The following is a 24,729-nucleotide window of genomic DNA, read 5'->3' on the forward strand; positions in this document are numbered from 1 at the left end:
GAAACCATGCATGTATTTACTTCAGGTTCTTTGTTGTACATTGATGGGAGTTCGGCGTGATCATTATTGGAGGGGATGGGGTTATGGGAGTTCATGCATATGGCTGGTAGGATTAACAAATTAGCTAGATGGGATTAGATACTGTTAATTGTCAAGGGTATGACTTTCAAAGCAGTGATCTTTGGATTGCGGTATGGGCAGGACACTTGCAAAAATACAATAATAGAATACAAATATTTAATAATAATAGCAATGAAGGCAAAAATGCATGTGATTTGGAGAATGTTTTGAGTCTACACCATTTTTTCTTGCAAAGATATAGGAATTGTTCATTTTTGAGACAGCATGCAATCTGATGGTGCAATCCGAGGGTGCAATCCTGCATGAATTTAGAATCTACAAAATACATAATTCTCACCCATCTAAGGCAAAAGTAGATCTTCACCCTGCATCCCAAAAACATTTTTCAAGCCAAGCTAAATATACCATTTGCAGTGTTTGTTCCTAGTCCACATAGTTAGGAGTGCTTTTGTGAATTCATCAAGACTCTGGGTTTTCAAGTGTTTTTCAAGGAGGAGCGGCGTGATTGTCTCACATGGACCATTAGTAATGGTTATAATAAGCAAAGACTGTCTCCCAGTTGGGGAGACTCCCTACAATTCAGAGGGGCCTTGACTGATTCCAGGCCTGTGCGGCTGTGCCTAAACGGCTTGTAAATCTTGAAATCTAGACAACACTAAGCTGTGCCCCTTACCTTCCAGGTCAAAAGCAGCACATTGATGATAGCCAGCAGAGGACAGGGTCCGTTTTCATTCTGGGTAACAATTGGAGTCTTCTGCTCCTTCCACAGTAACCACTTGATGTGATAGACAGACTGCCCAGTGCCGCGCTCCCGCCCCGCCGGCTCCTCCAGACCCTCGCTGACACCGAGGTCCGAACTGGGGTGGGAGGGCAGGTGGGAAGATGACTCTTGAGAGTCCAGGCTGGGAGAGGTGGCTGCAGGGGGAGAGCTGGAAGAAGGAACTTTATGTGGGGAGCTTCCTCCGGGTGTGGAGGGGAGGGTTGGGGACTCACGATGACAGGTGGATGAAGAGGCCCCGGGTGGCAAGAGGGTGGGTAGGGAAGCCACAGGCAGGGGCTTCAATGAAACATCTGCAGAGATTAAGTGGCTGGGCGGGGCAGATCCGGGTTCCAAGGGGTTTGGCGAGGTGGAGAGGGAGGGCAATGTGAAGGGTGGCGACAAGGGGTTGGGCAAGGCAAGCTCGGAACCTGACGAAACAGCCGTCGGGGGTAGGGGTATGCGAGGACAAGCCTCGGAGAACGAGGGGTCTTGAAAGGCAGTCTCTGCAGACTGAGAGGTTTCAACGGTGGTCTTGGGCTCTAAGTGGCTATGATGAGGAGAGGCCGCAGGTGGAGATGGGGTGTGAGAGTCCTCGTAGACGAGCAGTGGGACAGCCCTGAGGGGAAGGGGATTGGGAGAGGCGGCGCTGATGTTCAGCGAAGAGGCCCCGGACGGGGGGGCTGTGCTCGGAATTGTCCGGGGCTTCTTCGTGCTCCCGCTGCCTAGGGAGCAAGGAGCCGCCGCTGGCCTCGGGGCTTCCGGGAGGTGCCCAGTCCGGGGGTCCGGGACATTGTGCCTCGGGGGCCTCCCCCTGTGAAGGTGCGCTGATGGGGCCGCCCTGACTGTCGTTACAAACGGGTTGCGGCTTCCATGGCTGGGTGCTCATCCTCTCCTCCGGGATGTGGGCAGCTATTCCTCCTCCTCCTCCTCCAGCGAAGTCCGCTGCCTGCTCGCTCTCCATGCGGCTGATCGGAAGGTAAAAATGTCAAGCGGGAGGGGGCGGGAAAGGGGGAGGAGAGACGCAGAAGACGGCCGGAGCAGGAAGGCGGGTGCCGGCTCAATGCCGGACCAGATTCGGGGGCGGGAGAGAACACGGACGATGGGAGGGGGGCGGGAGATAACACGGACGGCGGGAGGGGGGCGGGAGAGGACACGGACGGCGGGAGGGGGGCGGGAGAGAACATAGACGGCGGGAGGGGGGCGGGAGAGGACACGGATGGCGGGAAAGGGGAGGGAACGGGAAACAACGTAACTCCGCCCAGGGAAAAAATCTCGGGAACGCCCCCGAATCTGGTCCGGCCTTGACGGACAGATCCGGCACTCAATGGCTAGCCTCCATTTATGGAGCTAGCCAATGAGAGCCGGGGGACGTTCCCGAAGTCCTTATTGTCAACAAAGGATTTCACCTGCGCTGAAAAGCTGCGCAGAGCGCAGCCTTTCGGCAGGCGAAACCCAAAAAACCAAGCAGTACTTGACCGTATCACGCCACTCAAAGTCTAGTAAAAAGATGTGAGTTCATTGCGATAAAGACCATATCCCCTGAATCAAAACTGATCCTGCAGTTGCTCCTGCCAGGCCCAGAATTCCTGAGACCATTTTCAATCGTGCAGAAACTAGTGGCGTTCAAAGATGATAAGCTGCAGATCTTTGGTGCTGTTATGTCTTCTACTGGAGAGTCTTTCTTCCATACCACTGCTGGTCGGTGATTTGTTCTGACCCTGATCTCTGACCCCCGAACCAGTATCGACCCGATCAAGGCCTACGTCATAGTATGAAATAACAGAAGCAAAACTGATATTCATTCAACCAAATTCAAATCCAATTCCGCTGCCCTGACATCTGTACCAGTAGAGAATTCAAGCTATTTTTGGATTTGATTTTAACTAATGTTTATATTTGTCCTTTTTCTTTTTTCTTTCTCTATGTCGATTTTATTTTAAACAGCACTATTTCAGGCCTTCATTGACCTTTGTGTCCTGATGATGACCCCACCATTATATTGGATCGAAACGCCATCGACAAACAAATACTGACTTGCCTAGAGGAGAATAATTTAAGCATATGGGCAGTATATTCTGCATATTGTGATACAAACATTGCAAAACGTATAGATATGTTTCACTTTGCGTGACCATGTTTGTCGCTTCACTGATTTTACACCTCACTCTTGCCTATATGAATTGTGTATTTTTTAAAATATCATTAGTAACCTAGGGTACACTTAAACTTTAGCCCTTACCCAGGCCAAACTTGCAACCTAACAAATTTTTAGGATGGCCGGCTACTATTTATACGAATGAAAAGAGAAATAGTAAACATGCATATGCAGAGCGTAACATACTGTTTTGTCATTATTCCATGTAGGGGCTCACGACAGTTAAAGCATCAAGTAGGAACTACTGCACTTTTCCTCTGTCAACAATTTGAATGAATTGCTTCACTTTGAGTAAATAAGCAACAGTTTCACAATAGAATTAAACTGTTATGGTAATCTCTTGGAATTTCACATTTGTACAGTACTTTTATTAGTACATGCCTTTTATATTAAATGTTTTATTGCATCTCATTTATTTTCACTGATGTACACATAAAAGCAAGGCCCTCAAGAGGGAAAGAGTTCATTAGCCTCATGATGTAACGTCCTCTCTGACTCCATGCCCAAGGAGCCGGGCAATAGCAGCTTAAGCAGACTCCAGATATAGGCTCTTGTCAATCCCCTCTGCATAGCAAAAACTCATGTTTTCTTATACCTTCTTGATGTTACAGATGCCAAACCCCATGCTATGTAGGTATCGAGGATGGTGATTAGGAAACAAGACTAGGCGTATGTTGCTTTACATCCTGTTTCTAAGTCCTCTAGCCCCTATTCTTCATATGGTCTTTTCGCCATCCCGTCTATTATGGATGGTCAAAATGTTAATTACGCTGGCGTAATTCTGGGAATTTTGCATTACGATGGTTAGGAGAAATTCCTAAAATAATTCAATTACACCACTTTGCATAATTATGCACCATTCAAGGTAAAATTGACAGCAAATGGTGCAATTCGCAATAATTCATGGTGAAAGCGTACAACAAACGCACAGGTACAACAGAAGCGAGCAGCAGTTCTCGATGCTCTTGTTCAAACGCATTCTCCAAAAACTGACAAAAGGATGCATTTGGTGCTAAAATATAGGACGAAATTACAGATTTGCATTCCACTTAACTATGTGTAATTTCACATAATTTGGACTTAATTTCATGTAAATACATGAAAGTAAATGACACACAATTTGCACACCCTTCGTGTTTGTCTGTACATCTTCTCCATACCAAGGGAAAAGGAACCAATGAAAGAAAGGCAAATTGACAAGCTTTGGGGACATGTCTGAGCCCAAGTGGAGCTGTGCACAGCCTAGGACCTCTGATATTCGTTTTATTTTCAGTTTTTGTAGAGTAGACCAGATCCAGAAGGGTGATTCAAGTCAAAGGAAGGTGGAAAGTGAGCACATGATACAAAACAAGTGTAGTGAAAAGTATTAAGATATACATAACATTTCATATAGGCCACAACTAACATGTAAGACCCTTAGGCCACATTTACTAAAGTTTGTGTGGGTTCTTCTGCAACAGAACACTATTTAGCATTGCAAATGCAGGCCTTATAAAGGTAAGTGAATGGATGTTGTGGCTTTTGTTGCACTGTTCTGCACCAGTGAAAACCTTAGTAAATGTGGGCCTCTATTTACACATACAGGAATAAAACAGGAGCTTTAGTCACAAGAATTGACATTTCATTCCTACTGATCAAATTTATATTAAGTATTATTTACATTTGGATTTTACATGATCAAAGTGAATGATACGGCTCATACTGTCTAGCTGTGTACCAGCGTATGCCGGCATCACACTGTAATAATTTTCGAGGCAGCTCAAAGACTACTTTGTCTTTTTAACATGATTAGCGCTGTTGTGTTTTTGTGACTAACTAAAAAAGAAAAGCATCTCTTCTTTTTCTTTATCGATTTTCTCCTGATCCTCGCTTTCCTTCATCTTAGAAGCTGGAGGGTCAGAACGCACCATCAGCCTCCTCCCAGTCTGCAAGAATTAAAAAAGGAATTAAAATCATAGAGTGTAGAATGGAAGTTCACATATCACTATGGGGCATATTATCAAGAAGAGGTTCTGGTGTTAACCTGGGCTGCTATGGGAATTCACAAGGGCATATTATCAAGCCCATTATCGACGCTTTAGCGGCAGTTTCCTGCCGATAAAGCGGCAATAATTTTATCGCCTCTTTTTTTATAATATGCCCCTATGTACGTAGACCTGCCTATTGTTCATCAGCTGCATGTAAATGAATCTTAATTGGAACACTTATTATGCATTTGTTTTGCAATTTAGGGAATTACTGGCAAAAACACCTTCTCATATGAATATACTTATACCCTCTTCTAAATAAATTCTAGCTTTCCTGATAGTTCAGTGAATGATGAAAATTGCCGAACAAAGCCAAATTATCCCTTTGGTACTATTTATAACTCTTTTGGGTGACTCAGTACCAGGCACCCTGGTCAAGACTCACTTTAAAAGCTAGGTGTTGGTTCATGACAATTTACTTCCAGTGGCGGCTCCTTTGCTATGGAAGGCGTGTGCCCCCACCCTCCTCCAGCCTCAAAACTGGAAAAATAAAATGATAATAAAATGGGTTTATTATCGTTTCATTTTTTAAGTTCTACGGGCCGGGCCAAGTCATGGGGGTGGGGGCAGTCATCAGGGGGAGTGGTGAGCACTGCTGTCAGTGCGGCATGTCGGTCTGGCCGGCCGTCTCAGGACGGTCACCCCGACATGCGCACTGAGCTGTCTCTAACCCGAGCTGCTTTGCATTGTTGGAGACAGCAAGCACAGGCTCCCAGGGGCATATTATCAAGGAGGGCGATAAGAGAATATCGCCGCTTTAGCGGCCGTTTTCGGCCGGTAAGTGGCGATAATCCTATTGCCCTATTAGCAAGCTGTCGTTAACAGTTAGCGACAGCTTGTAGGCGATAGCGAGCGGTTTGGGGCCCGCTTTGCATGTCAGCGATATTTATCACTAATGACATGCAAAGTGAGCGTACCCAACCTGTTAGCGACTGAAAGCAGTCGCTAACATCACTATCGCCTATTATCAACGCAGGTGTAGCAATGGAAATATTCGCGCTAAGCGCGAATATCTCCAAAACCTAACGCCTGCTCAGACCAGTTCTTAGGGTGGGCAGTCATAATATCGAGTCTTTTATTTCGACTAGACAGAATATCGAGTAAAAAAATATAGAATGGACATAATATCGACTAGACATAATATAGACAACAAAAATATCGACTAGAGAAAATTAATATCGAATAGAATGGACATAATATCGAATCAAAAATATAGAATGGACATAATATCGACTAGACATAATATAGCCAACAAAAATATCGAATTTAAGGTAAGTTAATAATAATTTTTATTTTTTGTGTAATATAAGTCTGTAGCGGGTTGTGGGTTTATAGGGGAATAGGGTGGGAAGTAATTTAATTCTAATTAATTAAATATGTTAATTTATTTATTGATATTTATTTAGAATTAATTGTTGATTAATTATTAATTGGTAATTAATTAAAATATAATTGGTAATTAATTATAATTGATTAATTGATAAATATTTTAATTTTAGTAATTTATTTTCTGTAGCGGGTTGTGGGTTTATAGGGGAATAGGGTGGGAAGTAATTTAATTATAAATAATTAAATATGGTAATTTATTTATTGATATTTATTTAGAATTAATTGTTAATTAATTATTAATTGGTAATTAATTAAAATATAATTGGTAATTAATTATAATTGATTAATTGATAAATATTTTAATTTTAGTAATTTATTTTCTGTAGCGGGTTGTGGGTTTATAGGGGAATAGGGTGGGAAGTAATTTAATTATAATTAATTTAATTTTTTAAATAATTTATTGATATTTATTTATAATTAATTGTGAATTATTTATTAATTGGTAATTAATTAAAATATAATTGGTAATTAATTATAATTGATTAATTGATAAATATTTTAATTTTAGTAATTTATTTTCTGTAGCGGGTTGTGGGTTTATAGGGGAATAGGGTGGGAAGTAATTTAATTATAATTAATTTAATTTTTTTAATTATTTATTGATATTTATTTATAATTAATTGTTAATTATGTATTAATTGGTAATTAATTAAAATATAATTGGTAATTAATTATAATTGATTAATTGATAAATATGTTAATTTTATTACATTATTTTCTGTAGCGGGTTGTGGTTTTATAGGGGAATAGGGTGGGAAGTAATTTAATTATAATTATTTAAATATGTTAATTTATTTATTCTTAATTATTTGGAATACATTGTTAATTAAATAATAATTGGTAATTAATAAAAATATGATTGGTAAATAATTTTAATTGATTAATTGATAAATATGTTAATTTCATTCATTTATTGTCTGTAGCGGGTTGTGGGTTTATAGGGGAATAGGGTGGGAAATAATTTAATTCTCATTAATTAAATATGTCATTTAAATTATTGGTATTTATTTTGAATTAATTGTTAATTAATTTTTAATAGGTAATTAATTAAAATATAATTGGTAATTAAAATTAATTTATTAATTTTGAAATTGTAAATTAATTTATTGTTAATAGGTAATTAATTAGTATGAGTAGGCAATTTTTATAATTAAATAATTTTATTTTGTATTTATAAATAAATATTTAATATTTTTTATACACAAGTACAATATTTTATTTATTTGTAATTGGTATTACTATTTATGTTATTTATATCTATTTGTGAAGTATTTACTTTCCCTATTATTGCACTCTCTGAAGTTGGAATAGTAATTTTAACCCCTACGCTATACAACACTTTCCCTACTGTTGCACCCACTGGAGTGGGTATGCAACGTTTACAATGCAACTTTTACTATGCACTACCATTACAACGAAACTTTTACAACGCAAAAACTTTTACAACGCATACATTTACAAAGCATGTTTTTACAACGCAGATACCTTTACAACGCATACCATTACAACGTAAGTATTGCTAAGTATATAATTATTTTTAAAATGTTATATGTTTAGGTTTTTGGGTAAAGGGGTATTTTTAGGGTTCAGGGTCAGTTTTCAGTTTTCGGGTAAAGGGGTATTTTTAGGGTTCAGGGTCAGTTTTAAGTTTTTTGGTAAAGCGGTATTTTTAGAGTTCATGGTCAGTTTTCAGTTTTTGGGTAAAGGGGTATTTTTAGGGTTCAGGGTCAGTTTTTAGTTTCTGGGGTAAAGGGGTATTTTTAGGGTTCAGGGTCAGTTTTCAGTTTTTGGGTAAAGGGGTATTTTTAGGGTTCAGGGTCAGTTTTCAGTTTTTGGGTTAAGGGGTATTTTTAGGGTTCAGGGTCAGTTTTCAGTTTCTGGGTTAAGGGGTATTTTTAGGGTTCAGGGTCAGTTTTCAGTTTTTGGGTAAAGGGGTATTTGTAGGGTTCAGGGTCAGTTTTCAGTTTTTGGGTAAAGGGGTATTTTTAGGGTTCAGGGTCAGTTTTCAGTTTTTGGGTAAAGGGGTATTTTTAGGGTTCAGGGTCAGTTTTAAGTTTTTGGGTAAAGCGGTATTTTTAGAGTTCATGGTCAGTTTTCAGTTTTTGGGTAAAGGGGTATTTTTAGGGTTCAGGGTCAGTTTTCAGTTTCTGGGGTAAAGGGGTATTTTTAGGGTTCAGGGTCAGTTTTCAGTTTTTGGGTAATGGGGTATTTTTAGGGTTCAGGGTCAGTTTTCAGTTTTTGGGTTAAGGGGTATTTTTAGGGTTCAGGGTCAGTTTTCAGTTTCTGGGGTAAAGGGGTATTTTTAGGGTTCAAGGTCAGTGTTCAGTTTTTGGGTAAAGGGGTATTTTTAGGGTTCAGGGTCAGTTTAGGGTTTTTGGGGTACAGGGGTACTTTGTAAAAATAAAGTAAAATTACATTTAAATTACATTAATTAAATACAATTAAATAAAATTAAATTATATTATAATATTTTAAATTAATTTATATTAAAAAAATATTATATACTTACCAATACTTACGTTGTAATGGTATGCGTTGTAAAGGTATATGCGTTGTAAAATCTTGCGTTGTAAATGTATGAGTTGTAAAAGTTTTTGTGTTGTAAAAGTTTTGATGTAATGGTAGGTGTTGTAAAAGTATGCGTTGTAACGTCATACATCCCTGGAGTGGGAATAGTAATTTTAACCCCTATGCTATCCAGCGCTTTCCCTACTGTTGCACCCACTGGAGTGGGAATAGTAAATTTTACCTCTACGCTATCCAACACTTTTGCTAATGTTGAACTCACTATAGTTGTTACAATCAAATTTTTTTTTTGTGAAACTTTTTATTAATTTTATAAATACAAACACAAACAATTTGCAAGGAAAAAGAGAAAGAAAAGACAGCAATATAAACAACGTTGCATTACATGGTGTGAGAGCGGGAAGGTCAACCAATGAGCGTATGTGCTATCAAGAAAGAGTCTCGCATGGGGGGGGGGGCAGAAGGAACAAAATGTATCCAATATACAGTAGTAAGTGGAGGAACCCTCGGGTTACGGGGACGTAGGTGCAACATCTGGGTCAGGGAGAGGAGGGGAACATATATCGCCACGGTAAGTGTTCCACTGAGTCCATATCTTCCCCCATTTTCGGGGGGTACCCCGAGAAATATATACAGTTTTTTCCCTGAACATGCACCAGTCCATGTTTTGTTTCCATTTCCGAATCCCGGGTGGTCCCTGAGCGCCCCACAGTTGCGCAATGTCTTTTTTAGCGATCATATTGCCCAAGGTCACCCATCGAAGCTGCGAAACGGAGTAGTCGTTCGGTTCCCATACATTCAGCAAGCATCTCCTAGCCTCCGGCATCGATCGCACCCCCGTAACCTCACTCATCACCTCGTGCACACGGGTCCAGAATCGCACTACCTCAGGGCACTCCCAAATGATATGGAAAAAGGTGCCCAGGAGACCGCATCCACGCCGACACAAACCATCCACAGAAAATCCCATGTGCACCAAACGGGGACCAGTCACATACACTCTATGTAGGATTTTAAGTTGCACAAATCTAAGGCGCGCCTGGATGGCCACCTCTTTAGGGGAGGAGATCGCCGCCTGCCAGTCCTCATCGTCCAGCTCCAGCCCGTCACCAATCCAGACCTCTCTGAGGCGAAGCAGGAGATCAGACCTGGAGTTGATCAACTTTTTATAAATAAGCGAAATCGTACTATCCGGAACATGTCCGTCCAGTACCCTGTCCTCAAGCGGGGACGACTCCGGAATCTCCACACCCGAAGGGAAGACCGAGAGCACCGCGTGGCGGACCTGCGCATAGCGAAAAAATTCGCGATCGCTCAGAGCGTACTCAGTTTTCAATTCCTCAAACGTCTTCATTCTCCCCTTAGTCCAAACATCATCAATCCTGCTGATACCTATCAAGTCCCACCTATCAAACCCCTTCGACTGCCAGAGAGAGCCAAGTCTATCGGATGCATACAGTGGGGTGGCACGAGTTAATTTATCAGTCCACCCAAGCGCCATGGAAGCATGTCTCCACACCTGGACAGCCGTCCTAGTGGGGCCCGTTACGTTTCGAGGGGTGAGTCTCGAGTAGAGGGCTCTATTATAGTCACCCCCCGGCAACAACCATTTGTCCATCTCGAAGGCCGGATTCGGCCCAGGGCCATACATGGAATGATTTATTGCCCCCAATTGAGACGCCCAATAATAGCGACGGATATCAGGCAAAGCAATTCCACCGTCGTACCACGGGAGCGACAGTTTAGCGATGGCGATCCGGGGCCTACCCCCCCACACCAGTTGTCTCTGTAAACTCTCAACCTCACGGAAATATTTAGCCGGGACAACGTCAAGTGTGTTTTGCAATGCGTAGAGGAAGCGGGGCAGTGACATCATCTTAAACAATGCCGCTCTACCCAGGGGAGAGAGAGGGAGTTTCCCCCAAGCAACAACATCTGCCCGAAGGCGCTGAAGAGGGGGCAGCAAGTTCCAGTCAAACCGCAGTTCAGGTTTCAGAGTGATAAAAATGCCTAGGTATTTAAATCCATCTCTCACAATCGCAATAGGACAACCACTTGGCAGAAGAGGGGCGTCTCCCGACAGGACGTATACACAGGACTTCGACCAATTGATGACAAGACCCGAGTTTTTGCGAAAGGACGTTAAGACATCGAACAATACAATGAGGGATTTACGGGGAGATGTGAGATACAGCAGAATATCATCAGCATAGAGAGATACACGGTCCTCAAACTCCGAATTCCATCTAATGCCCTTCAGGGACGGTTCCCACCTCAACCAGGCCGCCAGCGGTTCCAAGGCGAGAGCAAACAACAAGGGGGACAGGGGACAGCCCTGTCGCGTGCCCCTGCCCAGAGCAAAGGGTGCAGAGACCCGACCATTGACCACCACCTGAGCCATGGGACCGGCATAAAGCAATTTGACCCACCGAACAAACTCAGGACCGAAACCAAACTTGGCAAGAACCGCCCACAAATACGGCCATTCTATTGTATCAAACGCCATCGTAGCGTCCAAGGACGCCAAGATGGCAGGCTCACGCAGCGTCTCGGCTCGTGCCAAGACGCCATGCAACCGTCGGAGGTTAAGCGCCGTGTTGCGATGCGGTATAAAGCCGGATTGATCAGGGTGAACCAGGTCCCCAATGACAGTCGCCAAACGTGTCGCCAGCAGCTTGGCCAAAATTTTAGGCTCCGCATTAATCAACGAAATGGGTCTAAAAGAGGCACAGCGATCCCGAGGTTTACCATCTTTGTGGATGACGACTATAGTGGCCAGTCTCTGGTCTGGTGGGAGAGAGCCCACCTCCAAAGACTCGAGAAACATAGAGCGCAGATGCGGAGCTAGCGTGTCCGGGCGTAGTTTATATAGCTCAATGGGGAGCCCATTAGGGCCCGAAGCCTTGCCGGATCGGACCGAACGGACAGCAGCGGCAATCTCGTCCACAGTAGGCGGCACATCCAGAGCATCCCTATCAATGTCAGGCAATCGGGGAAGTGCAATATCCCGCAATAGCAGGTGGGAGTCCTGCTCAGATCGATCAGACACCTGGGAATACACCTCGCGGAAGTAATCGGCAAAACATGTAACAATATCAGCAGGGTCAGTACAACACTCTCCATTCTCCGCAACAATCACAGGGACGACACGACTTGCATTCTCCCTCTTATCCAGCCAAGCAAGTAATTTCCCAGCCTTATCACCCACATCATACAGGCGGCCCTGCTGTTCCCTTCCCATTTCCTTAGCGGCTTCCGTGACCAGAGCCCTGTATTCATGTTGTTTCAACTCCAATAGATGTAACCCCTCAGCGGTGACCCCAGATTCCAAGCACCCCTCCAGGGCTGTGACCTCCCCCTCCAGGCGAACCATCTCAGCACGGTTGGCCAACTTCACGCTACCAATCAACGAGAGGGCCTGGCCACGAATGACAGTCTTGTAAGCTTCCCAAAGTAAACTTGGGGAGGAAACAGAGCCCACATTTTCAGCAAAATAACAATCGTGCGTTTTAACCAGCTCAGCCCTGACCCTGGGGTCCTTCAAATACCAGGGGTTAATCGGAGCCACTCGGCCCGCCGAACCCCGCCGTGCATCAACCACCAGCCAAAGCGGAGAATGGTCCGAAATACCCCTTGCCAGATGTTTAACTTCCCGTATGAGGGATGCATGGGCCGAGGGCAATAATATATGATCTAACCTCGAGAGACTACCATGAGCACCAGAATGATAGGTATATTGCAACTGCCCCGGGTGAAGCAAGCGCCAGCAATCAGTGAGCCCCAGCGTCTCTAGGAAGTCACTCAACCAAGTCTGGGCCTTCGGCAGTTCCCTGGGAGGGTGACGGTCAAGCATCCCCGAGACCACCGCATTAAAATCACCCCCAACCAAAAGCAGACCCTCTGGGAGACCCAGGATAAGTCCACTCAGATCAGCGAATGTGGTGGCTTGGAGGCCCGGGGGCACGTACACGGAAATCAGAATAAGAACCTTCCCTTCCCAGCGCCCCACAATGGCGGCGTATCGTCCCTTATCATCCAGTATGACATCATCAATGGCCAAGGGGAGGGAGGTCCGAACCAGAATGCCCGCCCCTCTGGAGCCCGAAGTAAAACCCGAGTGCGCCACAAGGCGATAACCACGCCTATTCAGAGCGTAGCACTTGTTGCCGAGCAAATGAGTCTCCTGCAGTAAGACAACATCAGGAGACAAACATTTCAGCAATTGCAGCACCACCCTCCTCTTGATCCCATCCCCCAACCCGTTCACGTTCCAACACAATATCTGAAGTCCCCTACCCCCCATCCCCGAATTCAGCCCCTCCCCCGCCCCACATCCAAAGCAACTGCAGAAAACAGGAGTTTGCCTTTCCTTCACCTTGCAAATAACAATAAAATTCAAACAAATAACCCAGTCCCCCCAACAATGCCAAAACAACTATACCCCCCACCCCGCACCCCTGCTGAAGACCAAAAAGCCCCATAAACTTGCAGTGTGCCTGTCGCCCAACCTCCCAACTAATCTACGAAAAGAAAACCCAGGAGGAGAAAGGACCCACTCACCCCCCACCCCCCCCCCCCAAAAGGACTATTACTTGCAAACATTAATGACACAGCATAGCACAGTTCAAAGCCAACGTGAAGGGTACGGGATCAAAGTCGACATCTATTCCTGCTCCGTCGGGCCACCTTCCGCCCGATCCGATCTGCCAGAGTCCTCAAATGGTTCTTGATCCGCAGGCAGCGAGTCAAGCCAGTCACTCACGACCCCAGGATGGTCGAAGAAAAAAGTACGATCCCTATGAACCACCCGCAAACGGGCCGGGAAGAGCATGGCATACTTCATAGACCTTTCCCGGAGTCTCTTCTTGACCCCTTGAAACCCCAGCCTCTGTTTCTGGACCTGTTGTGTAAAGTCCGGATAAAAGCTGACAGTAGAGTTCTCAAAGGCAACGGGACCAGACTGCCTCGAAGCCTGCAGGATAGCGTCTCTGTCCCGGAAATGAAAGATCCTCGCAATGATGGGTCGTGGGTTAGCACCCGATTTAGGCGTGCCGCCGGGGATCCTATGTGCACGCTCGACAGCGAAAAACTTGCTGAGGCCCTTGGGCGCCAAGTGATTCAGCACCAGGTCTTCCACCAATAAGTCCGTCGAGGCAGCAGTCGATGATTCCGGGACCCCAATCAGGCGGATGTTATTGCGCCTGGCACGGCTTTCATAGTCCTCTAGGCGCCCAGAGAAATAGTCATTAGCTTTCCGCAGATTCCCGACTTCAGCCTGTAAGTCAGAGACGTCAGTGACCAGACTAGTGGTCTTGAGATTCAGGGATTTGACCTTTTCGTTTGTCTTCGCCAAATCCGCCCTGATCAAATTGACATCAATCGACACAGTATCCAGTTTGAGAGTCAAGGCCTCATATTGTTGCCCCAAAGAAGCCTTCATACCGGTAATGGCGCCCATGAGATCCCGCAACGAGGGCTCCTCCGCAATTGATGAGTCCTCCGGCATTGTCGTCGAGGGTTTAGACGCTGCACCCGGCGATCCTTTAGTAAGGGTGTACCGGTCCATAATGTTCGTCTGCAAAGCACTCCCTCGAACGCCCGGTTTAGACTTGCGCCTCTCACTCTCTGGCTTGGTGGCCATCTTAAATCCTGGACCCGTACGGGTCGCCTGTTGTCGGGTGAAAATGATGACTGCGGTGGCAAATGCAGGACCAAAAGGGCGAAGGTGGTGCCAGTCTCAGAACTGAAAGCCACGACAGATCGGCATCAGAAACGGATAGACCAAAAATATAGGCACGTCCGGCCGTCTACGTAGCTAGCAAAGTCAGGTTGATCTCCGGACAGGAATCGAAACCAAAAGCGGTCGCCAGCCCATGCCAGTCCGGTAGTCCGTTGTTGTTCACTTACTGGACGGCAGGCCAGACAAGATAGCTCGGGGCGTCACCTAGGAGCAGGCCAGAAAACTGCGGCGATCTGTAGTTCTGGACCCCGAAGTCCCAAAAAGTTTTTGGAAACAGATAAATGATCAGTAGAACTACGCCAATACACACCCGTCGTCAGAACCAGGATAAAGTACAGGATAGTCGATGGAGGTGGCGAGGGTCCGGGAGCCCTGTGCTCACGCGACCATCTTGGGTGCGCGCGAAGCTCCTCCAGCTGGTTACAATAAATTTTAACCATTTTCTATGCTACGCTAAAAATGTTATATATGTTTATTTAATAATATGTTTATATATATATATATATATATATGTATTATTTTTGGTGATATAATTTTTTTAATTATAGAAATTATTTATTAAAATTACATTTTTTAAATTATTATTTCTAAGTTTATATGAAATATATTTATTACTATATTAGTTTTAACTTAATTTTAAGACATTTAAAAAAAATCGATATTTTGACAGTCTATATTTTTGTAAGTCGATATTTTGGAGTCTATATTTTGGTACTTACCTGTTTGTAGATAGGGAGTCGATATTTTGTCACTCGATATTTTTCACTCGATATTTGTGTATCTCGATATTTGTGACGTCGATATTATGTCAGTGATCCAGTTCTTAGCCTGTATATCCAATGGGAGGTAGATATTCAGGCTAAGTCCCTGTTACCGATAATGCATGAATATCGCTGGATTTACAGCGATATTCACACATTTCGTCGCTATCGCCGGAAATGTTATCGTGTCAGAGATAAACGTTGCTGATAGCACGTTATCTCTGCGATAAAATCCGGCGATGCTCGGCACTAAAAAAAATGTCGCTAAGTCTATTTAGCGATAAATATCGCTAGTTGTTGATAATATGCCCCCACAGTCTCTCTGGGAGCGCAAATTCAGGGCACTCAAGCCAAACCTGATTCAGCTTTCATGCTGCCAGCAGCATGAGAGTAAAGACAGGATAGGCCGCAGGGGAGTCTCGGGTCCTGTCCGGCAGCAAGGACTCGAACCAGAAGAGTGGCGGGCGGCGGGTAAGTTCTTTTTTTCCCGTATTTTCTTCATCGTCCCGCACCCCGCCACTCTGCCAGCGCACAAGCTGCTACTGTTTGCTTCCTGGAAGCTGAGGGACTGAGTGAAAATGAATGAATAGTCAGATAAATATGTATGATACAAGCGACATGAGTGGTTGCGTCCATAGCAGCTTGTCAAGCATGGGCAGAACACATGTACGAATCAGGAATTATTTATTTAAAAAAACCAATTTAATTAGTTTTGGAAAGAGTTGTCTCTCATCTTTCCAAAAACATTAGAGCAGAGCAGCAAATGTACCTTTTTTAAGAATACCTCCAGAGTCTGACCTTTTAAATACTTTTAGGTTTATGTGCCTACATCATTTTAGTAAAATTAGATTTCACTCTCAAATATCATGATAGAGGGATCCCAGCACTAAAACATACAGCTCCCCTGATCTACAAAAGGATGTCATATCTAGGTCTATGGGGGTAACAGATACATTACCCCCAGGTCCCTTATGTCCTCGTCCCATTCATTACTATGTGGAGATAACCATCTCCTGACAGAAAAAAAGGATCAGAAGAATGCTAGGACACTAACCATCCCCCTCCCACCGGGAGTACATAAGGGGTACTTACCCAGCATTCCGCCTGTTCTTTTTTTCTGTCTGTCGACAGAATGGTCTTGGATGCTGGTGCTGCTCCTGCTCGGCTGGGGTGGCGTGCACTTTTTCTCTCCCAGTTGCTGGAGCTCCATGGCTGTGTCCTGGGCTTGGTTGTTGCGGTCCTGGCCTCTGAAGTTTTTGCCTGTGGCATTTCCTCCCTGGGGATGGCTTCTCTCCTGGGTGGGGTTGCCCGCTTGGGTTTCTGGATGAGGTTGGTTTCCTCTTTTTCTGCCTCCCCGGGCTACTGTTTCTTGGCGGGCACTGTGGTGCTGGTCTGGCCTCCTTTCGGGGTCTGTCTCCCTTGCCGGTGTGCTTGGGTTGCATTGGTCGATCCTCTCTGATCCTCACTGCAGCGTGGTATTCTGGACGCCTCGTCTGCTTTGGTGCCTTGGTGGATTTTGGCTTCCCTTGGGGTGTCTTGTATTTGGCCTCTTGGCTGTTGGCTGTGCTTCTTCCTTCGGCCTTTCCTCCCTGCTTCTTCTGGTCTCGTCTGGTATCAGTGGTGCTGCTGGGTGGACGTTTTTGGTGCCTGGGTGGATTCCCCAGGTAGTGTCGGCCCTCCGCCGGGTCTCTTCTGGCCTGCGGTGTTCTTCTCTGGCTTGGTTTGCTGAGGAGAGGGTGGGGGTGTGGTCCCTGCCCTTTCTGGTCGTTCTTTTTGCCGGTGTTGTGCCTCAGCTTTTCCCTGTACTCATGTTGTTCCGGGGGCGGTAACTTTTTGTGGTTGCCTGTTGCCTTCGGCCTTCCTCCCTGTTGACTCCTGTTCTTGGCTGGTCTGCTGCTTTCTGTTTGGTGCAACCTGCTCGGGGTTGCCTGGTTGCGCTCTTTCTGCAGTCCTGGTCTGCCTGATGGGGCTGTGTTGGAGGTTTGTTGGGTGGCCTGGCACTTTTTTGCGGGTGTCTTGTCTGCCTCTGGGGTGGCTGGTCCCTCCTTGCAGGTGTTGTGTGTTCCTGTCGTTGTGGCCCTTTTGGTTCTGGCTGTACCTGTTTGGGTCTGTCACCCACTCCTGTTTTCCCTGCTTGCCTCCTCTTGGGTTTCGTTTGGGCGACGCCGGGGCTGTTTGCTCTCTGGCTTTTGCTCTGCTGGGGCCTTCCCTTCTTTGGCCTTCCCCCGGTTTTGGGTTGGGCCTTTGGGTCCTTCTGGTCGTGCATGTTGCTTGGCTTCAGCTTCCCGGCTGTGTCCTCGGTTGCCGTTTTGTGCCCTGGGGGTTTGTCCCCTCCGTGTGCCCTGCCTTGGATCGTGCCGGGTTGTGGGGTTTGGTTTGCTTGTGCGTTCCTTCCTGGCTTTTGTTTGCTTCTATGTTCCCTCTCCCTTGGTGGGTTGGGGTTCCATGCTGTGTTGTTTGGGCTTGTCCCGCTCCTTTGGGTCCTCTGGGGGTTGTTGGACCTCGGTCTCGCTGGCCTCTGTATTTTTGCCCCGGCCTTCTGCTTGGGCTGTTTGGGGTCGTCTCTGCCTGGCCTGTCTCTGGTTGGGCTTGGCTGTGGTTTATGTTGGCCCCCTTTGGGTTCCCTTGCTATGGTCTTGGGTTCTCTGGGTTGTTTGTCCGTCCGTTACACTCCTTCTCTGGTGTTCGGGGTGTGCCTTCTTCGGGCTGTTGCTTCCTGCTCCGTTTCCTCCGGTTTGGTTGGAGCTGTGTTCCGGGGTTCCTGTGGTTCCTCTTGTTCCCTTTTCCTCTGTTTTTCCAGGTCTCTTTGTCCTGGTTGGCTGCCCTTGTTGGTTCTTGCTGCTCGGGTTTCCTGGAGGTGCTGGTTCCCTTGGTGCCTTGTTTCCTCGTCTTTCTGGACCTGGTGGGTTGGCTTCCGGGGTTTGTTCTTCCTTCCCCGGTGCCTTGGTTTTCCCTCTTTCCCTGTCCGTGGGCTCTGTCTCGCCTTCCGGTCTGGGTGCTGGGGGACTGTCGGCTGTTGCTGGCCCTTTTCTCTTGAGCCTGCTGCTCTTTTGTGAGGTTCCGGGGGTTTGTCCTCTGGTCTCTCTGGGGTCGGGTCATTTGCTTCCCTTCTCTTCTGCTTTGATCCTGCCCTTGGTGGGCTTCTCGGCCCTTTTTTTCCAGGGTTCGACTTTGGTTGTTGTTGGTTGGAGCTTTGCATTCCTCTGGCCCTCTTGTCTCCTGGGTGTTTCTTTTCTTTCCGGGAACCTGGGTTTGGCTGGCGTGGGTTCTCAGTGCCTGGGTTTGGCTCCTGTTGCCCAGTTCTGACTTGCTGGCCTGGTGGCTCTTGGCCTTTTTCTTTGGGTGGCCTCCTCGCTGTTGTTTTCCTCTTGCCTCGGTTAGCTTGTGTGTTCATGCTCTCCCCTTCTCTGGTTGGCTGTGGGGTGTTCCTGCTGTGGGCTGGTTGACCTCTGTGGTTGCCAGTCTGGTCGTCTGGATGTTCTCCCGTTATTTTGTTGGGTGCGTCCAGGATTAGTGGGGCTCCCTCTTGTCGGGGGCTCTGCCTGGGGTTTCACCGGTTCTGCCTTTTGCTTCCTGCAGTTGAATGGGACGAGGACATAAGGGACCTGGGGGTAATCCTCTATTACTTACCGGTAATCTTCATTACTCCGGGTCCCGTTGTCCTCGTCCCATTCATACACCCCGCCCTCCCTCCCGAACGGCCGGCCTTCCTGTTTTTGGCTTGGTTGTTCAGGCGGAACCCCTTATGTACTCCCGGTGGGAGGGGCGGGGTTAGTGTCCCAGCATTCTTCTGATCCTTTTTTTCTGTTGGGAGATGGTTATCTCCACATAGTAATGAATGGGACCAGGACAACGGGACCCGGAGTAATGAAGATTACCGGTAAGTAATAGAGCATGTCAGACTTTTAGTGCATCAACAAGGGATGTAAATGGAAACGGTTTACAAATTCATCAGTTATCTGGAATACTTGGCATGGATCTGTCCATCCTGAACCTGCGTTCAACACACCTGAGCTACAACATAAACTTGTAATCAGCATTATTTTTATTATTTCAAAGTAGGCAGCAACACAAAAGGAATGTTTTAGCCGGGGTTTAAGACAGTCCACAGTCTGTCTTATTTAAAGGTATTTTTAGCTTAAGCTTAAAACTGGTAGCAGAAATTTTAGAACTGTCCCCAGCCACTGAGGACTATGTTCTTCAAGCTGGTACAGAAGCATTTGAAAATCCGTGCTACCTTTTCTGACTTTAAGGGTAACTTTAAAGCCGAAAGAAAAGTAGTAAATAGACCCACATATCCTTTTCCCATGGTGTTCTATTAATTCACGGGGGAACATTAGCATTGTTGATTTTAAATCATAGGTATTTAGTCTCATATATTTAATTTCTATGTGTACGAGTAAATTTATTGTATTTTGAAATGGGAATAATTTGTTTTACCCTTAACTAGGTTCTTTCTGTTTTCGTCAGTTTCTCTTGGAAAAAAAAAAGCTAATTGACACTGACAAGTATAAAGTTAACAACGGTGGAATAACACTGCCCCAATGATCTATGTAGAATGTGGTTTGTAAATCAGAAAAAAAGTTCCAATGAAGAAAGAAATTAAGCGGATATTTTTTAAATCACTTTTCATGTGCTGCTGGGGGTATTATTGATATTTGCTATATGATGTATATTTTCAAGAAGTTTTAAGTATGATATATGTAACTGTATAAATTTGAGTATTTATGAACTGTTTCATTGAAAAAAGAGCACTGTTTGTTAACTGTCTGCCCTCTTTCGGAATAATCGGAATGGAAGGAATGGAAGCCTCCTTGGCTTAACGCCTCTCACTGCCACTTCGCAAACGAGAGGCTGCACCCTATTCTCAAGAATGTGGTGCAGCCTGGCATTTCCTCCTGCGATGGCGCTAAAATTCAAGACTTAGCGCCAACACAGGCACCCTTGCACCAGATTTTAAGGGTGTTTGTGTGCAGGTTGTTCATGTTCAGGAAGGTGTCCCTTCCTGCACATGAACATTCCTGAAATACCATTTTGCTTTTTCCATGTGTGCTGCACAAGGCAGCACACATGGAAAAACCAAAAACGAGGAGCAATCAAGCATTTTTCGTCGTTTTCCCAACTTAAGACCAGGATTTTTCTGTTCTTAAGGTCGGCGCTGCCACCAATTATCGCCGCTCTTGATAATAGGTGGCAGTGTCGATCACAATGGGTGTTGAGGTGGAATGCCCACCACAACACCCAATGCACGCCCCTTTCACGCTAAATTTAGCGTGAAATGGGCCTTATTCTCAAGGCAGCGTTAAGCCACGTTAAGTGGGTTAACGCTGGCTTCAGAATAAGGCGCTGACCCTATCGCCACGGGAATGACAGAAAAAGTGACGTTCCGGTGGCGATAGAGGCTTAAAAATATGTCCCTGAAGGTTTACAGCTGCAGCGTTATCAAAAGCGAGGGTGTCCAAGAGGAAATATTGTTCAGAAATATACTTGTCTACAGTAGCGGCTCCTGGAGGGAGTGCTGCGGGGCGGTGGGGCGGGGGAGGGGCAGGATGGGGGGTAATAAACTCCGGCATACGGCCGATCGGAGTTAGGTAAATAAATAAAAAATGAATTAAATTGCGTGCGCTGCAAGGCATTTGGCATTGTCACCCTCGCAATTTAATTTGTTTTATTTATTTATTACTTTACCTAACTCCAATCGGCCGTATGCTGGAGTTTACTACCCTCCACCTTGCCCCTCCCCCCACCCCACAACACTCCCTCCAGGAGCCGCTACTGCTTGTCTTGTGAAAAAAAATCTCTTGGCCCAATTATTGTGCCAAAAATTTTTACAGGTCCAATTCTAAAAAGTATTTAGGTGTTGGTTTGGCCTACACATTGAAGAGTTGGCTCTGCACTCACGTGGCGCCCACATTCACAAAATGGAAGGGGACCCCTTCCAATTTGCAATAGGGCTACCACCTTTTTTACAGAGTTGGTAAAATATGAATGTTTTGTGACCGCATTCCGGTGGCAAAACATTCATACATGCCCCTGCGACCCTCTATGAGAAAAGGACACCCTTGGCACACCCCTTTCCAATACTGACCTGCAAACCCTATTTTGCAAGTCGGTAATAAGTTGACAGCCATTTTAGTGGTCGCAAATGGTCCAATTCTCTGTTTGCAACAGCTAAAAACTGTTGTACATCAGATTTCTGCGACACTTTTTCTAATGACCACTTGGTGGCACTAAAACGCTGTAAACTGGTGTTGTTTGAATATGTTTCCTTAGATCCAATGCAGTTTGGAGCAAGACGAATCTACCAATGCAAAACTAAAAAGCTCCCGTGGGCAAGTCAAATTCAGAAAGGGGGGAAGCAACAAACAAACTAAGGCAAATGAAAATGACACAAATGGCATCCAATCTGGAGTATGGATTGGCTCAGTGGAGTGTTGTATACAATGCTGTCTTTAACACACAGCTACAGCTGTATGTGACTTGAACATAAAATGATGGCTTGTCAAGAAATACTTTTCTTTGGGAGAAAAAGCAAAATATACATGTGTATGTTTGCTCACACAAAAATGGAATTCACAAATGTTTACTAAGAGTACTCTTGGAAGCCAGCAACTGTTTCCAGGCCAACTTCTGTAATCCCTTGTGAATTCCAGACACTTGCAAATCTGTACACATGCAAGGTCATAGCATGTTTGTGACTTTAACAATGGGTTCTCAATTGTTGCTCTATAGGTTTTTGACATGTTGTCCATAATGATTTTATGCTTCTCAGGCGTTATTAGTATTATTTTAAGTATTCAAACTCATCAAACATGATTTATTAAAATATGCTTTATAGATATAGCATATAACGTTGACCATAAAACCATAGTTTAGCAAAACTGTATGTAAACTTCATGTATTTTTTCAAGTTGGATTTTTTTGTGGAATAATTAATTTTGAAAGCAAACACAATAGTTTTGGCAATATTGTCCCCCAACATACACATTTTTCAAGTTGCAAATATTTTTGGGGTACATTCTATTTTGAATACAATTGATTACCAATATTTTGTCCATTGTTCTGCATCTATTTTCATGCTAACAAGGAGCATTCTGGGAGCATTACAAACAGCCAGAAATAGTTATAGTTTGTAAACATGTGTAAACGGTTTTACATTGGAACCATTTCCAATTCAGCAAGCTGAACTTACACCCCTCGTGTATTTCGTAAGAGTGTTTGCCTGAACAGTAAAGGGTTTGTGTTCATGAATCATACCTATAAGCAGTGGTGGCTTGTTGGACTTGGCCTTTTCCCCCTAAATTTTTTGCTTTTGACCCCCTTATCTAGATTGTCTCCCCCATGGGATTAAACCTGTATAGGCCATGAGTGGTGTGAGACCCCTGGTGAAAAATGTAATTACTTGAAATAATGTGAGCACTTGTAAAATCCCCCATTTTAAAACTGCACCTGATTGAAATGTATTGTATTTAAAATGGATGCCATGGCCCTGGGTTTTGCCACTGGACTGCCATAGGTCAGCGGTCTAGATAATATTACCCAGCTACCCCTAGCTTTTGGAGGGAAAGCCTGGCACCCAGGGTGCTCACCCCCTCCCCTAGAACCAGTTTAGGCTAGATGTGCCAACATTCTAGAAGGTCCTGGCACTGCCTTGGAGGAGGGTATAAATAGGGAGAAGTGTCACCAGAGAGTCAGTCAGCGCAGGGACAAAGAAGAGAGGGGACCTGCTGTGAGGTGCTACCGCCACATGGGCCTGTGAGCTGGGCCCTGCACCCCTATAAACCCCCTACTCTACTGTCCCCTGGGCCCCTGACAAGGGAGGCCCCTGACTAGGTCCCTGTCACAGTTGGGAACTTGAACCATGCCAGCGCCGCACTGAAAGAACACTGGAAAGGGAAGGAGCTAATTGGATTCCCCCCAGGAGGTGAGGAGTTTGCCCCCAAGGAAGCGGTGGCCCCTTTGGAAGCGCTGGGCTGTGAGGTGCCTATGGTGAAGGGCTGTGGACAGCTGACTGGCATAAACTGCAGTTCGCCCCCTAAGCGCTGGGAGACTAAAGACGGTTGCTGCCTGTGGAGCATTGTGCCCCAATGGACTGTGCCCTGCGATTGGTGTGGCCCCCGAAGTGCTGTTGGCCCTGAGGACTGTGTGCGCTGAGGGTGAGCTGTCCTCCGAGAAAAGCGCCCCCCTTCCAGTGATAGCGCTGTGCCTGCTGTGTGGCCTGAGGAAGTTGTTGACTGAATAGCGCTGAGGGAGCTTACCCCTCGTTGTGGCGCGCTCTGCGTGAGGAGACTGTGGTATCCTGTGAATAGCGCCGGTTGAGGAGGCGCGCTCTCGCCGCTACATAGGGAATTAATCAAAAGGGAGCCTACCCCTTTATTGCCGCCAGAAATCACCGCCGCGGCCCGGCGCTGTGAGGAGATCGTCCCCCGCTGTGGGAGGCATCGTTGCGGCGACCCCCGGTACCAGGAGGGGGCCACCGATGAGGAGGAGCGGGCCGCGCTAGGCCCTGAAGCCGGAGAGGCCGGCATCACGTGGCGGGGGCGCCGGTGACGTCACCGGTCACAACCCCAGCCCCGCCGCGCACTGATTGGCCTGCGCGGCCGTGCCCTGGAAAGCCGGAAGAAGCCGGCCGGCGGTGTCGCGGGGCCCCCAGTGAGCTGAGGGGAGCCCCGATGGTGTAGGAAGACCGGAGCGGGAGCCTACCCCGCCGGTCTGCGGCCGCAGACAGAAGCTGATAAGGAGGCAGGGCCGGGGCACACTGTCGGTGCCAGCCCCGCCGCCACAAGAGAAGCGCCGCCGCCAGCTCGGGGCATGTACTGAGACCGGAGAGGGTTCGGAGGAACCAGAGAGCCCCTCCCCTCCAGCACCATCGCCAGAGGGCCCCAAAAGAAGCCTGGGCCCTCCCCACACCGGAAACCCATGCAAGGGCTCCTGTGTGAGCCGAAGATGTCAGGTAAAGCCCGGTGGGTAGGATAGCGGCCCAGTAGCGGGAACTCCTAGGAGCGAGGTGGAGTACCTGGAACCGCCCCTCCCCTCTGGGGAACACTGCGAAAGGGCCCCGTTGGCCCTACTTAGCCAAAGGAAACGCCGGAACTGGGCAAGAACAGGGACAAAGCCCTTTTAGTGACGGCCTGGCCATAAAAGTTAACCCCTGGTTGGTTCCTGACAGGCGGAGATCAGGTTGATGCCTGATGAAATGCTTGATTCCTAGAGAAATATTGGGATCTGAAGAAGTGTTTTGCTTCCCGTCTATTCCTGCCTGATAAAAGTTGCATTACTGCCTAATGAAC

The 24,729-nt window shown here is 46.2% G+C and overlaps 1 protein-coding gene and 1 pseudogene across 1 annotated transcript in view; both read right to left on the reverse strand.

Annotated features, from left to right (window-relative positions):
• Positions 1–736: 736 nt before the first annotated feature.
• Positions 737–1,802, reverse strand: LOC144783400 (uncharacterized; annotated as a pseudogene).
• A 2,093-nt stretch (positions 1,803–3,895) lies between these two features.
• Positions 3,896–24,729, reverse strand: part of LOC144783452 (cilia- and flagella-associated protein 100-like) — a 154,276-nt gene continuing 133,442 nt past the window's right edge. Inside the window, exon 16 of the mRNA XM_078662426.1 lies at positions 3,896–4,921. Coding sequence (XP_078518552.1) covers positions 4,808–4,921 — 114 coding nt within the window. The 3' untranslated portion in view covers positions 3,896–4,807. The remainder of the gene's footprint in view (positions 4,922–24,729) is intronic.

This window comes from Lissotriton helveticus, chromosome 9 (assembly GCF_964261635.1).
Source record: "Lissotriton helveticus chromosome 9, aLisHel1.1, whole genome shotgun sequence".
Taxonomy (NCBI): Eukaryota; Metazoa; Chordata; class Amphibia; order Caudata; family Salamandridae; genus Lissotriton; species Lissotriton helveticus.